At 46.0% G+C, this 21902-nt stretch overlaps 4 protein-coding genes and 1 pseudogene across 5 annotated transcripts; 2 read left to right on the plus strand and 3 right to left on the minus strand.

Annotated features, from left to right (window-relative positions):
• Nucleotides 1–295: 295 nt before the first annotated feature.
• LOC148380073 (palmitoyltransferase ZDHHC18-B-like) lies at nucleotides 296–14688 on the minus strand (annotated as a pseudogene). The gene is made up of 10 exons (XR_015854742.1): nucleotides 14282–14688; nucleotides 10413–10492; nucleotides 2633–5320; nucleotides 2403–2563; nucleotides 2045–2194; nucleotides 1834–1971; nucleotides 1528–1766; nucleotides 1359–1468; nucleotides 1200–1290; nucleotides 296–989 (listed from the first exon to the last, which is right to left on the minus strand). The product of XR_015854742.1 is annotated as a palmitoyltransferase ZDHHC18-B-like (transcript).
• On the minus strand, nucleotides 3114–9777 carry kifap3a (kinesin-associated protein 3a). Its single transcript, XM_088364239.1, has one exon. The coding sequence runs from the start codon at nucleotides 9461–9463 to the stop codon at nucleotides 7055–7057; it is 2409 nt and encodes an 802-aa protein (XP_088220365.1). The 5' UTR covers nucleotides 9464–9777; the 3' UTR covers nucleotides 3114–7054.
• Nucleotides 3720–6802, plus strand: LOC148380075 (uncharacterized). Its single transcript, XM_088364244.1, has 4 exons — nucleotides 3720–3888; nucleotides 4642–5546; nucleotides 5668–5754; nucleotides 6039–6802. Exons 2-4 carry the CDS (start codon nucleotides 4661–4663, stop codon nucleotides 6134–6136), a joined length of 1071 nt encoding a protein of 356 aa, XP_088220370.1. The 5' UTR covers nucleotides 3720–3888; nucleotides 4642–4660; the 3' UTR covers nucleotides 6137–6802.
• Nucleotides 9588–11669, plus strand: nudc (nudC nuclear distribution protein). The gene is made up of 9 exons (XM_088364245.1): nucleotides 9588–9789; nucleotides 10046–10126; nucleotides 10196–10408; nucleotides 10500–10574; nucleotides 10664–10774; nucleotides 10843–11037; nucleotides 11107–11190; nucleotides 11276–11394; nucleotides 11459–11669. The coding sequence occupies exons 1-9, from the start codon at nucleotides 9715–9717 to the stop codon at nucleotides 11508–11510; spliced, it is 1005 nt and encodes a 334-aa protein (XP_088220371.1). The 5' UTR covers nucleotides 9588–9714; the 3' UTR covers nucleotides 11511–11669.
• A 327-nt stretch (nucleotides 14689–15015) lies between the features above and the next one.
• On the minus strand, nucleotides 15016–17711 carry tbxta (T-box transcription factor Ta). Its single transcript, XM_088365338.1, has 8 exons — nucleotides 17110–17711; nucleotides 16695–16959; nucleotides 16490–16624; nucleotides 16352–16413; nucleotides 16034–16095; nucleotides 15790–15963; nucleotides 15585–15711; nucleotides 15016–15457 (listed from the first exon to the last, which is right to left on the minus strand). Exons 1-8 carry the CDS (start codon nucleotides 17334–17336, stop codon nucleotides 15193–15195), a joined length of 1317 nt encoding a protein of 438 aa, XP_088221464.1. The 5' UTR covers nucleotides 17337–17711; the 3' UTR covers nucleotides 15016–15192.
• Nucleotides 17712–21902: the final 4191 nt, after the last annotated feature.

Here is a 21902-nt window from a genome sequence, read left to right on the forward strand (position 1 = left end):
TGCAAGACCATCAGGTGACCTTTCTGAAATACCTGTCATTTTTGTCATTGCATACAAATTATCTCTAAATGCTCAGATCTAAGTGGAATATGCAAGATATATAGCCTCACATCTCAGGCTTTGTTTCCCATGGGAAAGCTTTCCTTGGCAGAGGTAATTTCTCTTCCTAGTTACCAGTTTGCAGTGGTCATATTTTTCCCTTGGAAAATTTGCAAAGCTTCAGTTCCATCTAGTGGCCAAAGGCTAAACTGTAGCAGAAGCACAATTTTTAGAGAAAACAAAAAGCTCCATCAGCACAGCTTTTGATTGTTTAATAGTCTTCACATTCTCACATAAATACAGCACGACATGCTTCTCTTTAGAAAGGCATTCTGAGTTGGTTTGTTGCATCTGCCTTGCAGGCTGGATTTTTACAAATTGATATTTTACATGGACACAAGTCAAACTTTTATCTGCCCGTGCAGAAATAAAAAAAGGACTCCAGTAAAAAAAGGGAAATCTACAACAACAAAAACATTTTGCAAACAAATAAATAAATCAGTAAAAAGTGTACCTTTACTGTGTCTGTATCAACGCTGTACCGCGTACACACGGCCCCCCGTCTGTTTCAGAAACAAATTGAGTTGTTACATAATTGCTTTCGCAGGTAAAGTAAATTTCCATGAAATCAGAAAGTTATGTTTCATTGAGGTGAAAGGAGGAAGGAGCCGGCACCTTTAAGGCTCCTCCCTTTGGCCGTGGCGTGATGCGTGGACAGCAGAGGTAAGTTTGGCCGTGGCCTTTTTTGTTTTCTTGGCTTTGGTCTGGGCGGGGAGCGCGGGGGAGGTATCGCGAGGTGGCGAGCCGGCACTTCTGCCCGTTTCGCACTTTGAGGTGTTCAAGGTGGGGTTGGGATTCCTCGGATTCTGTGACTTCCCCTGAGGACACTGAGTGGACAGCAGCGGCGTGTGAGCGGTGGACTCTGGCAGACCTTTAGATACGTGTTTGGGCTGTGGACACACCACAGGGGGGCGAGGGGTGTGTGTAAATGTGAAAATATACAAACAGTGAAAAAAAAAATGTACAATTTCTTTTTTAAGAAATGTGACGTTAACGCTTGAACTAGGCCTGTTTGTAATGTTCCATCAAAAAATAAATACGCATGTCAGCTGCATGAATAAAGCCAACAAAGCCCACCATCACCGTTTATTTCGCCTTACCACATTAATTCGGCTTGAGGTGGTCACTTCGATGTCCGTGTTGGTCTGAGCGGGTTCGTCCGTGCGGAGGAGGCCTCGTCTGTTGATCAAACTAGTTGCCACCCAAAAAAAAATTAAGCGGACATTTTCCTGACTAATTGACAATGAACAGATTCTTACCTGGGCGGCATGGGTCCGCAGAGTACAGCGCAACAGTTGACGAAGATGTTTCTGTGACTGTAAGGGTTGGTGACATCTGTGCCTCTCTTCCCTGACCAAGTACCTTTAATCTAGGCACGGAAGAATACTTTTAAATTTATGAACCCCAAAGGCACGCAATGTTACTCACGTCTTCATTTGTGGTGAGGTTGACTGCGACGAGGTACGTGTGGAAGCCTGAGAGGCCTAAGATGCACCAGAGTGAGAAGAAACAAATCACAAGCTCCACGGCAGTGCAAAGTCGAGTCAAGGAGACCAAAATGCACGTTCGGAGCGATGACTGACTAGAAATGTTCTTTCCAAAAGGTTAAGGATATCTGCCAGGACTCTCTTGAAGGGCGTAAAGCAGGCTTTGCCCATCCTGAGCTCCTGAAAGGAAAAGCCATGTTCAATTACGACTTCTGATTCCTGTGGGTGTCATGGTGAGTTCACTTACTCATGGTCAGATGTGTAGCCACACAACCAAAGATGAAGGCTGCCAGAAAAGACAGTGACACGATAAAGGCGTAGAAGAATCGGTAGTTGCGCTTGCCCACGCAGTTGCCCACCCAGGGACAGTGATGGTCGAATCGCTCTATAGGTCAAACAAAAGGTTAACAGAGGCAAAACAATGGCGCACAGCTCCCGTAGAGTGAGGAATAGCTCACCCACGCAGTTGTCGCACAGGGCGCAGTGGGAGGTGCGCGGAGGCCGGAACATCTTGCAGGTGAAGCAGTACTTGAGCTTGACCACCTGCTGGTTGATGAGGATCTCCTTGATGCGCGGCGGGGGGCGGGAGCTGGGGCTCCCCGTGTCGTCTAGATAAAAAAAATAAACAATATCGGGCTAAAGGGGATACAGCACCCCCAACGTGAGGCTTTTTGTGAACCTGTCGATAACCTTTCGCATTGATTGTTAGCATTAAACGGATGGATGCCAAAGGACTACTTTTCTATGAGGTGCGGACATCTTGAAGCAATCCCTTCAAGAATCCACTATCAGATGAATGTGTGAGCATTTGGGTACCGATCTGCTTCTCGATGTCGATTGCCTCAGCCGTCGTCGCTCGAGGGAGGATGCCGGGGTCTGAAAAAGTGGTCTGAAGCAGCGTGACCAGCACGAACACAAAGAGGACTCCTCCGATGGCGGGAATGCAGCTCGTCAGGTGTTTGACCAGAAAAGGACAGCTGCAACACAATTGCTATGTAGCGTATATGATGTGCAGCCTAAAAAATATCTAATAGATATAAACTCACTCGAATATGAAGAATAATCCACTGGTGACAAGAATGAGGCCCAGGGTTAGGGGCAGCATACCGCTCTGACCGGCCGTTATGAGGCGTCCATCACAGAAAAAGCGGTTCTTCCCAGGTAAGACCTCCCACCTCCTCCTGGGTCTTCTCAGAGGCTCACTGCTGCGGTCCTCCATGTGGTGTTGCTTTCCATTCTGGGGTTGGGGATGGTGACCCACCGAGGTGGGCGCGTGAGTCCCAAGTGTCCCCGAGTCGATTTGCTGGTAGTCTCCGTTATTCATGACAGGACTTGTTCTGCCACTCTTAGCACGACTTTGCCGAACAAACCAGTGACGTCATCGCGTTTGGGCTCAAGAGTCACGCTCACACGAGGCACTATAAAAAGCCAGCTACAAAGAAGACGAAAACGCCGTCCCCGGAATTATATTCGTTATTTTCCATTGCGGATTGATGTGACCAGTTTTCTTCACGTGCCAGATCCATGTCCATTGATTGAAAGGGTTCCCTCCCCGAGCATCCTTTGCCTCTTAGCGATTCGTTGGTCACGTGACATCAAATTACTACATTAACATTTGAACTCCAGAATGTAGCGCTAACGATGAAAAAATGCATCTCACCGGACTCTTTGGCGAGCGTCGTGGTTGAATTAAACTGTTCAAATGTTTGCTCGTCAGTGCATGCTGTAGTCCCTGCCTGTCATACAGGAATAAAACATTTCCGGCTTGTCCACGTCAAAATAAAAGCTTATAAGATTCGATGTGTCCCCGTTAAGAAATAATTGCAAAATTATACAACTATATTATATACGGTATTAGTTTTTTGCATTATCACCAAGAATGGCAAAAAAAATCACATAATGAAACACCACTTCCGGGTTGATGGCTATTTATCAATTCGCCGATAGTAATACAAAAATAAAAGCAACACGCTGAAGCCAACTTTGTGATTGGTTGTGTGTCTCATTTAATGCAAAAAGGTTTAACCGATTTCAGATGTTATACCATCATTTCTACGCCATTACGCGATGATGTGACTCACGCTTTTAGCGCATTTTACTTGGATCGCAATAACCGGAAGTTCTACCCCATTACCTGTCTTTAACCTTCTAACTTGACGCTCAGGTGCACTGTCGAACTGTCGACAAACATACTTTCCGAAATGAAGTTTCTAGTCTCGGGATGTGTTAATGAGACATGTTAAATGAAAGGGGAAGAGTGCAGCGATCGTTTACGAATTGCGACGTGGGCGAACCGTGAATTGTAAGTCGTGTTTACCTAGATAGTCGTCAATGCTGTAATGGAGGAAAAAGAATGACGTCGCCCCCATAAAAGTGACATTTATCTTGATAAAAAGACGGGAATGTGGCTTATTGAATGGTTTTTCCTCAGTTACTATATTTGTGGTAAACTATTACGAAAATGTATATTCGCTTGTTTTTAATAATTAAAACTCGTGAGGCGAAACAATCGATCCGTTCCGTTGACGATAAGAATTGTTTATTCATTAGTCATGTCTTGAAAAACAACATGACCTCAGCCATGACGTTTAATTATATACTGTATATTTTCCATCTAAAGCAAAACCAAAAGCACACATTACATATTTTCATTTTGTCAATTGCTTATCCTCGCTAGTATAAAAACAAAACCATCGATTAGTTGTCAAAGCTCCAGCCTTAAAAAAAGTGAAAATTACAAATATGGCAACAAGTGATCACATTAAAAGAAATTAAGTGTTTTCTCTTAATCAGATTAGCACCCATGTGAAATGAGTGCCAACAAAGACTGAGGTTTTTACTCGTGGAGGGCAGAACTTCACATCTCATCTGACCTGGCTTTGACATATCACTGTTTAAAAGCGGCAAATCTTTTGTGGACTCATAAATTATCCAAGTTGTGTATTAAACATTTCAAAATTACTCATTTACTGAATTATACTGCTCACAAAATGTCCCTAGCGGTGAAGACCGTTAAAATATCCCTTTTAACTAGTTTTTCTGTCTGTATGTTCAGACCCTGAAGCTGCTAAGCCATGTCCGTAGGCAATGCGGGCATCACGAGAGAAAGCTCGAGGCCTTCCAGCTACAAGCGAGGACCGAGCCAATCTAGCAGCCAGGGGTCTTTGTCTTACGAAGAGCGCTGCGTGGACCCCGCAGAGCCAGGACGCGAATGCCCTGTGATAAACTCAAACGGGAAGGAGTATGACACTTTCCTGGCTTCGCCAGCCGAGCTCCCGCCTGCCACCCAAACCTGCAATCCCTGCGCTTCTCCGAGGGCTTGCAGGACTTTCATGTGCAGCTTCCTGACGTGTGGTCTGTACAGAGTGTGCCTGCAAGCCCCGTGTCTGGCGCCCAAAGAGAGCGTCACCGAGGAGCCGGAAAACCCGAGCCTTCGCGTAGAGAACCCGGCAGAGGGCAAAGAGGAGGAAGAAGAAGACGAGGCAGACTGGCTGGGGGACGTCTGCATCGGTGGAGTCAAAGTGGACAGCCCGAGGGATTATATCGATAAAGACTCCGTGACGTATTTTCCTCAAACGCAGCCCTACCACCCTTCCCTGGATGAGGTCATCCGACTGGACGACTGGGAGGACGGCGAGGAGAACGTGGATTCGCTGATCCGCAAGAAGCTGCTGGACCTCTACACAGAATACCAGATCGAGGAGTTGGCCCGCTGCACCACCGACTCGGTGTTCCTGCGCAAGAGCAAGGCCATCAACCACCTCATCAACTCGCTAGCCGAGGAGCATCAGATGGATGAGCAGGAGGCCGAGTGTCGGTTGGTGCGCGGCATCATTCGCATTAGCACGCGTCGGAGCAAGAAGAAGAAACGGGTGGTGGCCTCGCGCCCGGAGAGGACGCTGTCGGACAGCGGCAATGAGACCATGAGGGAGAGCGGTTCTTTAGCGTTCAGCAACAACAGTAAGTTCCACACCAGTTGAACTTTCGAGCTTCACCGACATAACTATAATGAGTTATTTATGAGCAACAAAGTTCATATTGGTCAAGCTGTTTTTCTTGCTTTTATTTTTCCCATTCAAAGACGACTACAAATCCGATCCAAACATCCAAATATCGGAATTGACCTCCTCTGACAAGTGCGCCCGTGACATTTGGAGGAACAATGGAGGTGAGAATTGACTTATTGACATTATTATGTGTGTTCTTTGATTATTTTGTTACCTGGACATTTCCATGATGCTACTTCCAGCACACTTTACTTGGTAGCTCAGCTGCCATTTTATGAGCACTCACTATCTGAAGGCACAACCCTCTTGGTTGTCACGGTGACAAAAGCCACTCTCGACATTTCCCTCACACAATCCCTTGTTGCGCTGTGAACAGGGAAGACGGGATGGGCACTATTTCTACTTCCCTGTGTAATGTCCGTAATCCAGCGTTTTGTTTCCGCAGGCCGCGCCTCCAGCTCAACGTCAACAAGCTACTCGGCCTCCCACACAGAGACCGACTCATCAGGTGTCCCGCTCATTCGCATGTCTGTCAGAACATGAACGCGTCCACACACTACAGGCGGTCGACATAGCTACGTCGACGTAATCTGAATTTATGCGCAAGTCGCAACTCATCACTGTCGATATTTGTTAAACCGAGAACTTCCCGTGTACGTCCCCTGCTGCTCTTTTGAGGAGCTATAATTGTGTGTGAACACAAATGAACTCAGGGCTTTTAGTATTTACACTATGGTTGCGTATTCGATTTATTTTTGTAATTGAACGGCTTGTTGCCAACAGCTCCCAATTTTTTTTTTCCATCCCCCATTTTGTCATTTTTGTGCAGCATTTGTATTGCAATGAAGGGAGTTGCCCACTTCATGATAATCATGATGAGTTAAAATGAAGCAAGTGCTTTTTTGGCCCTTAGAATTAACAAAGTATTAATTACCAAGTGATTTTTCACATTTAATCAACGTTCGACTCGAAGTTGTTACTTTTATCTTCTGATGGCGGCTCATGAAATCCACTTGCCTGACTTTGGACTCAGCTGTTGCTTGTAGTTTTATGCTTTTAATAAATGATTTATATTTGCAATATGTAGATCACATTTAATGTTTAACATCTTAAGTTGTTTAGAAAATAAAACTTGAGGTTACATATTGAGCCTGTTTTTTCTATGTCTTATTGTAAAAAAATAAATAAATAAAAATAAGTCAAATTTGATTTTTTTTTTATACTCCTTTTTAATGGTTTCACAATTTAGTCACAGTGGAAGGTGACCTGCATGCACATTGACAAGTGAGATAGTAAATGCAGGCTGAGGCAATCTTAATATTTTCATAAGTTACATAAACATCACAATTGATATTCATTTTTTATTAAACTAAGACTGAAGCTGCACTAAGACAACAATTTGCACATCTACTATATACATCACAATTAATAAGCAAGCTTTTGGAGAAGTCTAACGGCAACCTAAATGGCTGGATCGTTGTTGACGTTGACAAGATTCCACGTCAGCTGGGAGGAGGTGGTGTAGTTGAAAAGCTGTTCATCTGGTCGGAAGCCGTAAGCGCTGACGGGACGATCGGCTGGACCGTGAACGGACTCATCCGAAACATTTCCCATGAAGGACTGGCCCAGCTCTCCGTTCTTGAAGTTGGTATAGAACTCTGGGCTGATTGCACCATCAGTGGACATGATCCCATCTGCACTGTACAAGAAATCGGGTCTCTCCAGAATGTCTCTGTTCTCCATGAAGGAGTCACACTCGTCGCCGTAGAGTAAAGACTCCCCGGTCTCATCCATCTGCCGGTTCTCCACCATCTCAAGCCACTGGCAATTGTACCAGCGGAACTTCTCGTTCTGTATTCTCTTGCCCCACTCGTCGTCGTACTCGGCAATGATATCCAGCGTGTTGTCGCAGACTTTGCGGATCTCGGCGTTGCTATCGTGCATCAGGTCGATCAGGTAGGTCGGGGCCTGCGTGTCTTTGATGATGACGTCTCTGGTGGCCTTGTGGAAGACCATTTGGTAGAAAACGTAGACAATTTGACAGACGAACTCGTCATCCTCCTGTTGGGCGTTGAGCAGCTCGATGAGAGCGGGGATGATGCCGGACTTGGCGAGCATGGCCGCACAAGAGTCATCCATGGAGACGGTGCCGATCAAAATGACCACCTCGAGAATTAAATCATCCTCAGCGGCACCCGGTTTCAGCCGGTCTTTCAGGTAGGGCACCAAGTTGTACTCTTTAAGAACCAAAGCCCAGTCCAGGTCGGGAATGGTCAGATTCGCAAGTGTTCCAAGACACTCAATGACATATTCCTCGGATTTGTCCACGTTGATCTGAGATGCCAAGTCTCCGACGTGGTCCAGGAATAAGCTCTTGGTAGGGCCGCTGTGCTGGGAAATATTCCTGATCATCTTCATCACCAGAACGTCTTTCAGTTTGACGGCGCGCTTCATCAACATCTTCAAGCCGTTGCCTTCACACATGACTTGGGCGTTGGCCTTATTGGCGGCCAAGTTGATGCACAGTGAGATGAGTTCAAAGTCCATCTTTTGTTCTCCCAAGTCATAAATCATCTTCATGAGCTGCGGTATGCAGTCCGTGTTGGCAAAGAGGGACTTGAATCTGTCCTCCATGCTGATGTGGTAGAGAACGCACATGCTGAGCTGTCGCTGGCCCTCGTCAGCCAGCAGCGACGAGAGTTTGGCCACGAGTCCTGCCTGGACCATTTGGTTGCGCAGCGCTGTGTCAAAGGAAAGGTTGAGCAGCAGGCGCAACGTGGTACTCAGCAGGTCTTCATGCTCGCATGGAAGCAGCTGGGCCAGCTTCTCCACTGCAAACACTTCAGCCATGTCATTCTTGTTTTCCAAGAAGATGGAAAGTTTCTTGAGGAAGGAGACAACTACCAGAAGAAGCTCTTCATCCTTCCTGTCCAGAATCTTCACAAGCATGGGAACTATGTTCTTGTTCCTCATCTTGAGTTCTGTGTGCGTGTCTTCGGCAAGGTTCAACAACAGACACAGAGAAACTCTGAGAAGCTGCTCCTGTTTAGTAAGGAGGCTTTGATACTTTTTTAGGGATTTCTCGTGCTCCTTCTTCAGATTTTGGTTCTCTGAGAATTCTTCATAGGCCTTCCTCTTTCTTTGGAGCTCATCTTGCCACAGGTCATACCTCTTGAGCTCATGTTCGATGATGTTCATGCACAGGGCTCCGATCTTGAAATGTGTGACCAGGCCATGAAACTGTGAAAAACTGGAGAAGCAGAAAAAGATGCAAATGATGGTTGTTGCCAGGTCCACGCTTTGCTTCCAGTCTTCTCTCAGCACTCTGGCCAATGCTGCTAAAGCCATCTCATTCTGTTTGAGCTCCTCCAAGTTGTCCGGGTTGCGGGCCAGTTGAAAGATCAACGTGGCTCCTCTGATCTTCTCCTGGATGTCCTCATACAGGAGCTCCAAATACTCATCAATGCTGTTGATGCTGGCCTCCTCATTGAGCTCAACACCTGCGTACGATGCAAAATCCCGAGGGGAGGTCTGCTTTTTTTCGGGCTCGTCATTTGACTGTCTGCGGGTTTGAAGGTAGAACAACAGCTGCTCGACCTCGTTCAGCTTCGAGGGATGAATCAAATGACATTCTTCCACCACTTTCCGAGCTAACGATGACGTATCGGTGTTGGCATTCAAGCTTTTCAAACGAATGATTTTCTGGCATTCTTTACGACCTCCAACCATGGCATCGCCCTGCTCACCGAGTATCGTTGCCTCGACCTCATACTGCACCACGATGGCTTTCTCCGTTGGGTGAACGTCCAGCGTGCATCCTTTCACTTTCCTTTTAAGATACCGCGGATCCGCTTCTTGCAAGCCGTCCATTTTTACCTCCGATCCGATCGCTCTAGAACGATCCACCCAAACAAGACGCCACTTCCGTTCCAAACCAATCCACTCATTCCATTGGTTGTCTCAACGCTCAGCAAAAATGCCTCCCTCCGATTGGTTTCCTTCGAAAGAGGCGGGCATGGTTTCCAGGAAGTGACTACCGCAACACAGCCAAAGCGTGCCTCGTTTTCGCTCGTTTGTTATTGAATCGTTCAAATTCCTACATTGATCCACGTTGAATAATAATGGGCGACGACGAGGAGAAGTATGACGGGATGCTTATGGCTATGGCGCAGCAGCACGAAGGCGGAATACACGAGGTACTGATGTGGACGCTCTGTGATTCGAGCTAACGTAACGGTGAAGCTAATATGATTAGCCGGCACACCGCCTTGAAACGCACATTTTAAAAGTCGTCTATATTTCATTAAATTGTTTATTTTAATTTAGTTTATTTATATTTTGTCTGTGCCATTGGGAATAAAATTGAATTCAATTTGATAAGGCAATAAAAGGTCAGCCATTTTGTTCAAAGTATTGAAGTCATACTTATTTAACAATGTCTTCTGTCTCCAGTTAGTAAATACATTTTTCAGTTTCTTACGGCGAAAGACTGACTTTTACACCGGCGGTGGTGATGCAGGTGCTGCAGAAAAGGTGAGAACGGTTCGCAATGAATGTGGTTTGGTCATCACATTACTTTACAACTCATTTTTGTGTTCTTAGCTTGTCAAGGATGCCTTCGCCCACCACAGCAAGATGGCAAAGGAGGCCCACCGGGAAAAGCAGAAGAAACAGGAGAAGGAAAAGAAGGAGAAAGCTCAACGGGCCGCCCAGCTAGCACAGGAGGAAGAGCGCAAGAAGAAGAGTCAGGAGGCGCCAAGGATTCAGGAACTTACTGATGAGGAAGCGGAGAAACTTCAGACGGAACTCGATGAGGTACCTTGAGGTTTCCTGTCCTCCTTTGTCCCTTTCGACCTCCTCTCTCATCTGGTGATTGTCTTCACCACCATGTTCCTCCTGCTTGCAGAAAAAGAAAGATGAGACAAGGAAGGAAACTGAGAAGGTGGAAAAACCAGTGGACAAAGAAGATAAAGATAAGGGGGTAAGACCCATGTACACTCACTGCCAAAACAATAAATACATTTACAAGACTCGACAATCTTATTCATATAATTTATTTTGCATTTACAGTCAGACTCAGAGGAAGAAGACGAGAAGGACAAAGACAAACTCAAGCCGAATGCAGGAAACGGCGCCGACCTGCCACACTACAAGTGGACTCAGACGCTGTCTGAATTGGACGTGAGTGCCTCAATCTAAAAGTTCTCGATGACCAAAGTCGCTCTGAACACATGTTCTCCCGCTCGCAGCTGACAGTGCCATTCGACGTAAAGTTCCGCGTCAAGGGCCGAGACGTGGTGGTGGACATCCAGCGACGCTCCCTCAAGGTGGGCCTGAAAGGACACCCGCCCATCGTGGTGGGTCAGCTCTTCAATGAGGTGAAGGTGGAAGAAAGCTCCTGGTTGTTGGATGACGGCAAGGTTGTGGTGGTCCACTTGGAGAAGGTGGGATCGCCTTCCTTCTTTCTTGTGAAGGAGCTCAAACAGTGGCTGACCTCTGGTGTTGAATTACAGATTAACAAAATGGAGTGGTGGAGCAAGGTCGTTGACACGGATCCGGAACTAAACACCAAAAAGATTTGCCCAGAGAACTCAAAGGTGACATCATTTTCAAGTGTGAAAATAAAATACAGCTGCTGAATTTATTTAGAATTGAAACCATCTGCATTTGCCTGTGGCGCAGTTGTCCGACCTGGATGGCGAAACACGCGGCATGGTGGAGAAGATGATGTACGACCAGCGGCAGAAGTCAATGGGCCTGCCCACGTCCGAAGAGCAGAAGAAGCAAGACATCCTGAAAAAGTATGCTTGTACTTCACCAAACCTCCTCTAGGGGGCGGTGCTAACTGGGCTATTCTTCCTGCAGGTTCATGGAGCAGCATCCTGAGATGGACTTCTCCAAAGCCAAATTTAGCTGAGATCTGCAGTGGGTGTCCACGTGTGTATGTGTGTGTCCACTGTGATGCCTGGCTGGACCTCAACGTGTCATGTTTTCATTTACATCCAAGTATCAAGTTGTAACTCTGTTTGCATGGTGTTTTTTTTTTTTTTTTTAATAAAGCGTTGAGGTCAACTATTTCCTCTGGAATCTGCTCATTGATTGATTATCACCACACGAGGGCACTGTTCCTTCCTAAACTTTATTTTTGACCATAGGTGAGCAACTTATAGCACATAAATCAAATAAAATGAATATTTAATTTCACAAACAAACACACTAAATTCAAGGGGTATGTATTTTGCAAATTTCAGGAACAAAAAGATAATTATTTGGCCACGATGAATTTGATGGCTTCATTATATTTCATGTACATTTATTAACACCTTTCAAAAGTTGGCAATCTTAAAACTCTCAGAAATTGAATTATACAAACTTAAATAACTTAACACAGATCAAGTCATTTCTCCCCCTTTTGATTATTTAAAAACGCAGCTTTGAGTTGGGCATCCATCCCTAATATATCGCACACAAACAAGAGCACGCTTTCCTCCTTTCTCATGTGAACGCCACCGTTGACATGCGGTTCCCAACCCTGCCGTGTTTCTCCCAACGAGTTAAAAGTCGTGTTTCTCACTCTTGCGCACGCTATCATGCGGCACTGCTAAAATGTTACTCTCGCCTCCGCAGCAGTTTGCTTACAGTCGGTGCGAGGGGGCCAACCTCGTTAGCTTACGCCGGCGAGCAAGTGTTCCTCGTGTGAGGAATTGCACGCATGGCTCCAAAACACGCCTCGGACATCTGTTACTTTTCCAACTTTTTTTTTGTTAAAATTCAATTGAAGGAATTAATTTTACAAAGATTTTTAAAAACACTTCCAACACACAAACTCTAGAAATTAACACTAATTGTTGAGCATATAGGTGAGAAAGTACGTCGGTGCATCACCATTTTAATACAGTTCTAGAACATTTCTGTAAGAGGAAAGTGTGCCTAATGATTTGTCCGGTAAGCAACGGGATCACATGACACAAATCACGCAATATGCAATAATATCGGAGAGATTGGACATGAGGTGGTGCAGGGGCCCGATGGTGGGAAGGATGGGGAGGCCTGGAGGAGGGAGAGTGCTGTTTGAGGGCACGAAGGAGGCGGTTTCTCTGAGTCTACTCAGCTGAGAGCAATGTCTCACCAAGGTAGCAGAATTTGTTCATTAACGAACACACACAGACATCAGAGAGACGGGCCCGAAAAGGTTCTGCAAACACACCTCCCCGCCCACCGCGCCTCAGAGTATTCCAGCGTACCCTCGTAAATCTCCTGACTTTTTTTTTTTTTAAACCATAGAAAGGTTCTACTGTTGGTGAAGAAGAAATATATACTCTAATGTTAAGTATGGGACAGTAAATGGGCTAAGTGATGTCATTAATCCTATGAAGACACCTGACAAGAAATAATGCAACATAGCATCGTACAATATTGTATTTTATTTAAAAAATATCCAATAGTAATTTAAAAATAAATTGGTTTTGCGCTGTAATTTCAGTCTGTCTACGCCTTGGGTCACTAGGGGGCAGTAAAATGTGGAATTTTTATTTTAATTTTTTAGTCAATTTTTGGATTTTCTTAAAATCTCGAGTCATTTTTTTTACTAAAGCTGACCCCACAGCTAACTTACAACCATAAGAAAGTTATAATGTTGGCATAGCTTTCGTTTAAAAAAAAAAAAAAAAAGGATTCTAATATTATATATAAGTTGTTTGTATTTTTTTTTTAAAGGTCCGCATCCTTAACATGTGCCCACGTTGGGCCTCCACACGTGGGTGTCAGACACACTCTGTCAAAGCATATATTTGAAACACACACACGTGCACACTTCCAAGTCAAACTCCCAATTGACAATTAGGGAAGACCAACACAAGTCCGAGGAGATAGGCCATCATTTTTTTTAAGGGACAAAGGCTTCCATTTGAAACGCATACGCAGAGCTCGGCCTTAACTGCAGCTGGATGTTTACAAGGCCAGCCTGAGCAAAGAACACTGGCAAACATCCTCCTCACAAAGTCGGGATGATTGCTCTTCAACATCAACACACAAAATGCAGTTAAATGAAAGTAAAGTGTGTTGTTTTGTTCTTAAAGGAACAGTACATCCATTTTTGTTTACTCTCAGTCCGTAAGCAGTGCTCACAGTCTTCAACCGAGGTTCTACAATTTGACAGACTTTATGCAAGACCTCCCTCCCCCTGCCAGCTGCAGGTCACATTGCTGCTTCACTACTGTTTGCCTGTGGCCCTGTGACCCTCCAGCCTTCATTTGCACCTGGGTGAGGACCACTCCATCATTTGCTGCCCCTCCAGAACCCCCCCGCACACCACCTCCTCTTCATCTAAAGGCCTGACACTCAAATCACACCCATGACATCATGCAGCCCCCTCAGGTATGCACCGGACCACTCGGTCGAGTCATAACGGCTCCTGGCTGTCAGTCAACCTGAATGTTTTCGCTCGATGTCTTTCTCACTGCAGCGTTAATGTAATATTTGTAATTATGAGTCATGACAATTTAATTTAGCTTTTGTAGGAGATTGTACAAGTGGGTCTAATAATAACACTGTACAAAAAAATAGGCTCTGTATTTTTGGAAAATTTTATGGAAACTTGTAAATTTTGAGGAAAGGTTTTAATACAAGTAAATTAACAAAGTCACCAGCAGTTTAGAAAATTGGTCAAGTGGATAATTTAAGACTCACCCGTTTCACATGTCTTGTCTGTTGGGTGTGGGTCGAACGTAGCGAGGCTCCCGAGTCTTCAGAAGCTCATATAAATGTTCTTTTTCAACTTCAGTATTGTTTTATGTCCTTGAAAACGCCATTGTTATATTCTGGGCAGGCGGGCAGTTTGCTGGTGGTACCGAGTACCTGCTTCCGGGCGGAAGCGAACCAACAGGTGTCAGCGCCGGGTGGAGGTCTTCTGTCTCGTTCAACAGTATCGAAATTGTATCACGTTTTTAGAACATCTTATTTCCACGTAGCAAATCTTGAAGTCCATTTAAGTTTTTTTCAGTTCTTTGCAGTCGTTGTGTCGTTTAAAACCCCCAAAACGTAGTGACACCCGAATTCAGTGTTCCCGCCAAGTCGTTCCAATTTGCTACTCTCGCGTTGTGATGAGATCTCGCGTGACAGGAAAAATCACATGACTTATAGAGAACCTGATTGATTAAACGAAATAATTATCGAGTTTATGAATCGATATCAGGCCATTACAAGGAAAATTAATCCATATTGTTCAACTCAATATTAATATCTTTAAATTTTCACCCATTTCTTTTTGTTAATCTAAATAAAAAGGACATTTTTTAAAGCTACAGTGTTTGCATAATATCAAGACTGGCAAATGACTGTTTTGAATTGCTATTAAAAATACAATGAAAGACATTTTGGAGTAAACTGTTTTTAATTTATTATTTAATGACATAAATAACAACTCACAGTGAGTTCAAATACAAATAGTTATGTACATGTGCAGGGGGAAGACATGCTCCCCCTCGCAAGGAAGGCACTTAAATCCGAAAAGGCACGTTTACACATCACGGCGAGTTAATTTAGTCTATGTACAAAGATATACACTTGGATGTTAGTGGAAAAAAACAACGGGACCCTCTTCAGTAGCTTTGTGCCACAGGTGCCCACGAAGCCGTCAGCCGGGCGATGGAGCTCTCGAACTGCGCGTCACCCACCCCGACGCCCACCTCGCCCAGCCCTGGGTCGTACATGGAGGACGGCGACGAGACTGGCAGCGAGGACGTCAGGCCCGTGTAGGAGGATCCCCTCAGGAACTGTGAGGTCAAACCGCCCGGGATGGAGCCCGACGCCGAACCCGATGGGGTGAGAGTGGTGCCCGCCACAGACCACAAACTGGGGTACTGACTAAATAACCAGAAATTTAGGGGTCATTTTGATGTGATCTTTCATTCCCCCCCAAAAAAATGCATTGTAAAAAAAATTGGTCAACTCGGGGAACATTTTTAAAAATTTGTGGTGGGTTTGGGCTCACCTAGAGTTGGACGTGGAGTTGGTGGTGTGGGACAGGGTACCCATGCCCGTGGAGTTTGGGATCTGGAGGGCGGACCAGCTGTCATGGGTTGGGGCCAAGGTACCAGAGGTGTTATCCATGTAGTTGTCTGTGTGGAGAAAGATGCAAAACCTGATCCATCCATCTTGGATTTTCAATAGAAGAAGGAAAGTGCTCAGGATCTTACTGGTACTGGAGGTGCGGTGGGGGTAATGGCTGGGGTACGGGCTGGCCCGGTGGCTCCTCAGGCTCGAGTAGCGCTCGCAGTAGGAGCCTGACGAGTGGCCTGCCGTACCGCTGAACTGTGGCGGGCTGCTGCTAGGGCAGATGGGACTCTGGCCCGGCAGGAACCAACCTCCCACTGTCGGATTAAATGCATTAACTATTTGTGTTGTTGTTGTTTTTTCGAGTTTTGGATTCAGGAGACTCACGTTGGGAATAGCCCGACTGCTGGCTGTCCACGCTGTGGTCGGGCATGTCCTTGTGATCACTCCTAGAATACAGAAGGAAATTTGGTTTAAACATATAGTGGTTCATACAGGCCAATGAAAGTAGAGCTAGGAAAAACTAGGTTTGTTGCGTTGAACACAAAGCTATTATTCTGTTGTACGTATAGAAACATGTAGATGCAAAACTTAATGTCTTCTGCCACCTAGTGGAAAAATATATTGCTGTATGTTGTAGGTGAAATGGTTTAAGACTAATTAAGTGACTTGGATATTTTAGAGACATATTTCTACAGGTCCTACCTTTCTTTGGCATCCAGGAAGGCCTTGGCGAAGGGGTTGTGCTTTATCTTCAGGGCTGTAATCTATCAAATATTTTTGTTTCTTATAAGCATTTTTCATTTCCAACATTTTTCATGATGCTTTTTACTACTCCCAAACCTCTTCATTCTGGTAAGCGGTGACGGCGATGAACTGTGTCTCTGGGAAAGACTGGCTGCTGATCATCTTCTGGATGCCTCCCACCTTTACGATGTGTATTCTGGGCTCATATTTGTGTAAGGAGTTGAGCATAATCTGCAAAAATCAAGTGTTCGGATCACAACTATGCTCATTATTTTACTATTCTACTCGGTCCCCTGCTTACCTGTCCCCCGCCGTTGAGCTTATTTGACAACTTGACTTTGCTGAAGGACACGGGCGCCTTCATCCAGTGCGCGCCGAAGTTGGGCGAGTCCGGGTGGATGTACACGCAACTGGGGCTCTGCGGCTCCGGCTTGCCGCCAGGCACCCACTCGCCGTTTACGTACTTCCAGCGGTTGTTGTCTGCCGCCACGAAGTCCAGCAACACCGAGTACATGGCGTTTGGGTCAAGGCCGCTCACACTGGCCCTGAGCACCGGGAACATGCGCCTGCGGGGAAACCATAGTTTGTTTTTTGAAAAGCAAATTTGCTTTTTAAGGTCGTGTAAATATCGAAATAAATTAAATTAAGCGTGATTCCCCAGCTCAATGACCGTGCGTAAAATGTGCGTAAAAACCGCAGGCAAAATTCGTCCCTACCGTCCCGTTTTGGTCACAATCATCTCGTTGGTCAACTCCTTGAACTTGTTCCACAAGTCGGCGTCCTCCAGCGACAGTTTAATATCCCTCTCGGACGCGTCGCCCTTCTCGCTACCCTTCTGGAACTCGCTCTCCACGGCGCTCAGGAGGTGCTCCAGCCGCTGGTCCGGGTTCGACGACGACGATGAGGAAGCGCTCATATTTCCGCTTGAACGACACACACTCATACACACACACACAAACGGATCCCAGCAAAGCTTCTGCGTACTGACTGAACACACGCGCAAGGCCTCACGATTTTAAGGGCCCCCGGGGACCGTATGGGAGGGGCTGGGGGCGTGGTCTAAGGCGCGTCTACCTCGGCCTCCCGACAATCCCAAAAAACATCTATACACCGCCACATTTTCCCAATTTAGTTTCATAATAGCGCATAGCGAGGTCCTTTAAGAAATACGCGCATTTTACGCACGGGGTTAAGTTTCACAGCAGAAATGAGGGCGAGAGTCTTGCATTATTTAGTGCGCAAGCACGGCCGACACTTGAGACAAAGGGAAAGGAAGCGAGCCGAGAGAGTGTTGCCTTTGAACTCGGTTGTATATTTGCAAATAGTGCTAATCTTTTGTTGTCTCAAATCCACATGGCAGAAAAGTAAGGAGGCCAAAGGGGGGGTGCGTTTACTGAGCTGGGCCATTAGTGCTTAGGCCTGCATGGCCTGCAAGTGATGCCCGTATTTGCATAATGGGTCTATATGTGTGCATCCTGCCTCACTCACGCTCATATGCAATATTAGATATTATTTCATCATCGCAAAATAGTTTCAAATTCTCATTTAAAAAATCTGAATGGAATGTATAATAATTATACTTCCCACTTAAGTTAAATTCTCTTGATTATATTTTTTGTTTCTGTACAGTGTTATTTTTTTATGGAAAAAAATAATCAAAATATTGTGACAGTTTGAAATGCCATTTCATTCCAAAGACAAAAAAAAAAAAAAAAACCTAGTCAAGGCACCAACTCTATATTTTCCCATCTGAGTGAGTCATGTTGTGTTTCAATGGTCGTCTTCCTGCCTGCGACTTCCACTATCATGTACTTGGAATTGAGTTAAGGGGGCTGTGGAGCACGACTGCCGCTTTACTGCACCACTTCCTCCACTTCTACGGAGGCCGTAAATATAAAGGGGACCTCTCACACCTTCGCATCCCGTACCCCCATGCCCCCGCTTCAAAAACCCCTCAACTCCTCCACTCTGTGAGCTTGTTTTTTATTTTGGCGACATGACAGGAAGGACGTGTTCGTCTATCATCGGAACACACACGTACGCACACTTTCCGGAAGCTAGCAATATACATCAATGCTGAGTCACATATTGCCATGGCAACCCCCCCCCCTGCCCCACCTCCAAAAAGTTCCCATCAACTGCTACCTGTTTTCTCTACACACCTGGAAGTAAGATCACCTCCCTCAAAAAGTTGTTTACTTAAGTGAAAAGCTACCTGGAGGTTTTCCCTTCACATTTCTAGAGACGGGAGGGTTAAAGCCTTGCGGAATGGCGGCTCTTCGGGCAAGCGGCAGCAGCAGTGTCACCTGGGTGCGAAATATTGCAGAGGTCTGGTGCTTGACAAAGAGACACTCATAAGCATGCATATTTTCCAGAGCACTCCGCCGGCCGGCCTAAATAAATCAGCGGGATGAGTCAGGACCCTCAAGATGGACAACGGGTACAAAAACACTCCGCGGCTACAAAAGACGTCGGCCCCGCAAAACACAACTCAGTTCAGAACGGCGTTTTGTTCGATGTTGAACCCTTCCAGGGCCGTAGCTAATATTTTTGAGAACTGAAGCAACCCTTGGTTTTTTAATTAGATTTTTGTTTACTATGACTGTTCGGGGGGGTAAAAGCAGCAAAGGAAACACTGCTCACATCCTCAAAACACACACAGTAATGTGGATTGAATCCCCCACCCCGAGCTTTCGTCTGTCACTTTTGCGTTTCCACTTCAAGTTCAGGAAATCTAAACTTAACTCTTCTTATCAGCCAGCCCCTTTGAAAGGGATAAAAAGAATTAGTGGGGTCAGTAATTAGCCCCCCGCCACCCAATGCCGGCCCCAATCTCGGGTCCCCGCGGTGGGACCCTCGGGACCTTTGGCATGCTAATGACACCGGCTTCGGCTTTTTTTTGGACTGCTGAGGAAAAAGTCTAATGTCAAAGCATTGACGAGCAATTTGAATTATTATTGACACAGGAATCAAATCGATACCGTATATACGATATTGAAAACAGTATCAAGCAATTAAGACAATTGACTCAAATTAAGTGTTAAAAAATTGCTAAATATTTTACAAATGTATAAGAAAAAAAAAATCTGATATATAATCTGTATGAATAAAACCTCAATCAACTCAGGCTTGCATAACTGCTATTTTTGAATTTTAAACATTTAGGTCATCACTGGAGAAATGAATATTTTTTAACCACTGCATTATCGGATCAACATGCAAAGTTCGATTAAAGTCGATATATTTTTGTGCCACATTTGTAGGTGTGTTTTGCCCTCTGTTATTCCCCCTGTTACTGTTGCCTGATGTAAATATGAGCAGCTGAAGTCAGCAGACACCAGTGTGTGAGAAAACACACAGTTAACCCCCCCACCACCCCTTACTGCCCCCCCCAGCTGTGTGCGCACACATCTGCAGCCATGAGCTCACACTTCGGGGGCCCGCATGACGCGATGGTCCAAGAAGACATCGGCAAATATTAGCAGATATTAATCACGACTGAACTTTTATATCATCTCACCAGTGGGAGTGGTGTGGTTGGATTGGGTGGGGAGGGGAGGGGTGAGTGGGTTAGGATCAAAAGGCCACTTTGCACTGACAAACAGTAAGTGTCAAAGCACGAGATGATGAAGGCGCTGGCGGGCGGCCGAGGTTATTTACTGAGAGGACGTGCGACTTGAGAGCCGCCACCTCCAGCGGCACTTCCTCACCTCTGCAAATGTACAATTAAAATGAGAAGGTCACGCAACACGCCGGCGCCTCCGCTCGTGCAGACAATGAGCTGTAATTGGGAGACCCTGTTCCTGCAATTTCACCTAATCCCCACACATTGAAAAGCCAAAAAAGACTTCGGCCAAAATGGCAAATTTCGTGATGCAAAAGGGAGGGGGGGCATAGGGGCAGCCAGGGCCGTAGCAAAGAGGATTTGGGATATTTGTGGATGAGGGCGGGGCGGGCCGCACGGCGCACCGTAAAGCGGAGGAGGTAAACAAAAGGGGGCCGGCCTGCTTTTACTGCCTTCCCACGCCAGCTGATTGAAAAGTGTTACCTGGAATATGGCGAGTGATCCCCCTTGCCCCCCCTAGCCAACGTGAACGCAGGCACAGGGTCCCAGGTGTACAAACAGCAAACAGTGGGGGCACATCAAAGGCTCTCATTAAAAGACAATAGCTACATCGGCCCCCAAGTTCCCCATCTGCCTTGCCCCGCCCCCTTTCACCATCCCCACCTATGTATTGCCCCCGTTGTGTTCAAGTACACGCAATGTGTGCATCAAGTGAGTCAAACAAATTTGGTAAGCACGTTAACCAATCACACTAATTTATTCCACGTAAATAAAAATTCAGCAAAAAATGTAATATTGCCTTCAGAGCGAGGACTAATTTTTGACTAATTATTATCTACGGTTTAAAATTTGGATTTTTTTTTTCAATATTTGATACTATGTCCGTCCCGGGAAAAGGTGATGGGGACGATGCAGCGTTCTCTGCAGACGTGGCTTTGATGCAAGACCACCTCTTTGTAGTGGAGGCCTGGAGATGGCTTGTTAGTCAGTAAAAGTCACGGCCTTCAATGGCCTCCTCTAACAGGAAGCAGTTTACACGGTGACGCTCAACCTGCCCGCGGCCCTCTATTGCTCCCCCCTGCCCCAAGCCCACCCGAGGGACCCCGCGTCCCCACTTTATTAGCATTTCCATAAGAAAGGAGAAGTAATTGCCCCTTTTCTTCTACTGCCCCTTCATCTTGGACTGGCTCCTCACACCGCTTCCTTTTTCCTTTCAAGCAGCCACTCACACTCTGCCAAGTCGAGGCAGAGTTGAGACACAAGTACAAATAAACAAGTGGTTGCACAAGTGTGCACACCCTCTTATAACTGTGCCTGTAATTAGCCAATTACATTCAAACTCACCAATTGAAATGCTTTTGACTGACACTAAATAAAGTTCAGAGGTTCTAGTGGGCTTTTCCCGACATTTTTTGAGCGTTATCAACGGAACTGTGGAGAGATGTTTGGATAGATGGCTTATCTCGTCTTAGCACATGTTAAACGTGTCAAAACGTGCGTGGTCAAAGATCAAAATACGAGATTCGAACGTTTGACAGGCACCTGGGAGGTGACCAACATCTATGCCGGAGGCCATTTCTACAATTCAGTACTTTCTGGTGCCGCCTCGGCAGTCACGGCACGAAGGTGAAGGAGCTGTCAGGAGGGGAGGGTCCCCGGCGGGAACCCCTGGGTGACTGCAAGCGTTTTAAGCGCGGCCCCATGCCGACACAGACAAAAGGATGGGGGCCCAATCACCGTCTGCTCCTTTGTTGCAGGGGGAGCCAGCGAGGCTGGGAAAGGGCCGAGGACGCAGTTGCTGCTCTCGTGGATGCGGCAGCAGACGCCCCCGGACCTCCTAAACCACGTTTATTTGCTTTGGAATCTGCTTTTTCCAGGTGATAGTAAAGGTAGCACATTGCTCGGTTCGGCCTTTTTCTTTATCAGTCTCCCCCCCCACACACA

This window comes from Syngnathus floridae, chromosome 21 (genome assembly GCF_059516105.1).
Source record: "Syngnathus floridae isolate MCC-2025c chromosome 21, RoL_Sflo_1.0, whole genome shotgun sequence".
NCBI classification, from domain to species: domain Eukaryota; kingdom Metazoa; phylum Chordata; class Actinopteri; order Syngnathiformes; family Syngnathidae; genus Syngnathus; species Syngnathus floridae.

Excerpts from the sequence above, each read along its gene's own strand:
- nudc (XM_088364245.1), top strand. The coding sequence starts at position 9,715 with ATGGGCGACGACGAGGAGAAGTATGACGGGATGCTTATGGCTATGGCG. Across the intron at positions 10,575-10,663 it reads AAGAAGATAAAGATAAGGGG|TCAGACTCAGAGGAAGAAGA; the intron begins GTAAGACCCATG and ends TTGCATTTACAG. Across the intron at positions 11,191-11,275 it reads TTTGCCCAGAGAACTCAAAG|TTGTCCGACCTGGATGGCGA; the intron begins GTGACATCATTT and ends CCTGTGGCGCAG.
- tbxta (XM_088365338.1), bottom strand. The coding sequence starts at position 17,336 with ATGAGTGTGTGTCGTTCAAGCGGAAATATGAGCGCTTCCTCATCGTCG. Across the intron at positions 16,096-16,351 it reads TTCCTGGATGCCAAAGAAAG|GAGTGATCACAAGGACATGC; the intron begins GTAGGACCTGTA and ends TCTGTATTCTAG. Across the intron at positions 15,458-15,584 it reads AACTCCACGTCCAACTCTAG|TCAGTACCCCAGTTTGTGGT; the intron begins GTGAGCCCAAAC and ends CTGGTTATTTAG.
- LOC148380075 (XM_088364244.1), top strand. The coding sequence starts at position 4,661 with ATGTCCGTAGGCAATGCGGGCATCACGAGAGAAAGCTCGAGGCCTTCC. Across the intron at positions 5,547-5,667 it reads TTTAGCGTTCAGCAACAACA|ACGACTACAAATCCGATCCA; the intron begins GTAAGTTCCACA and ends TCCCATTCAAAG. Across the intron at positions 5,755-6,038 it reads CATTTGGAGGAACAATGGAG|GCCGCGCCTCCAGCTCAACG; the intron begins GTGAGAATTGAC and ends TTGTTTCCGCAG.
- kifap3a (XM_088364239.1), bottom strand. The coding sequence starts at position 9,463 with ATGGACGGCTTGCAAGAAGCGGATCCGCGGTATCTTAAAAGGAAAGTG.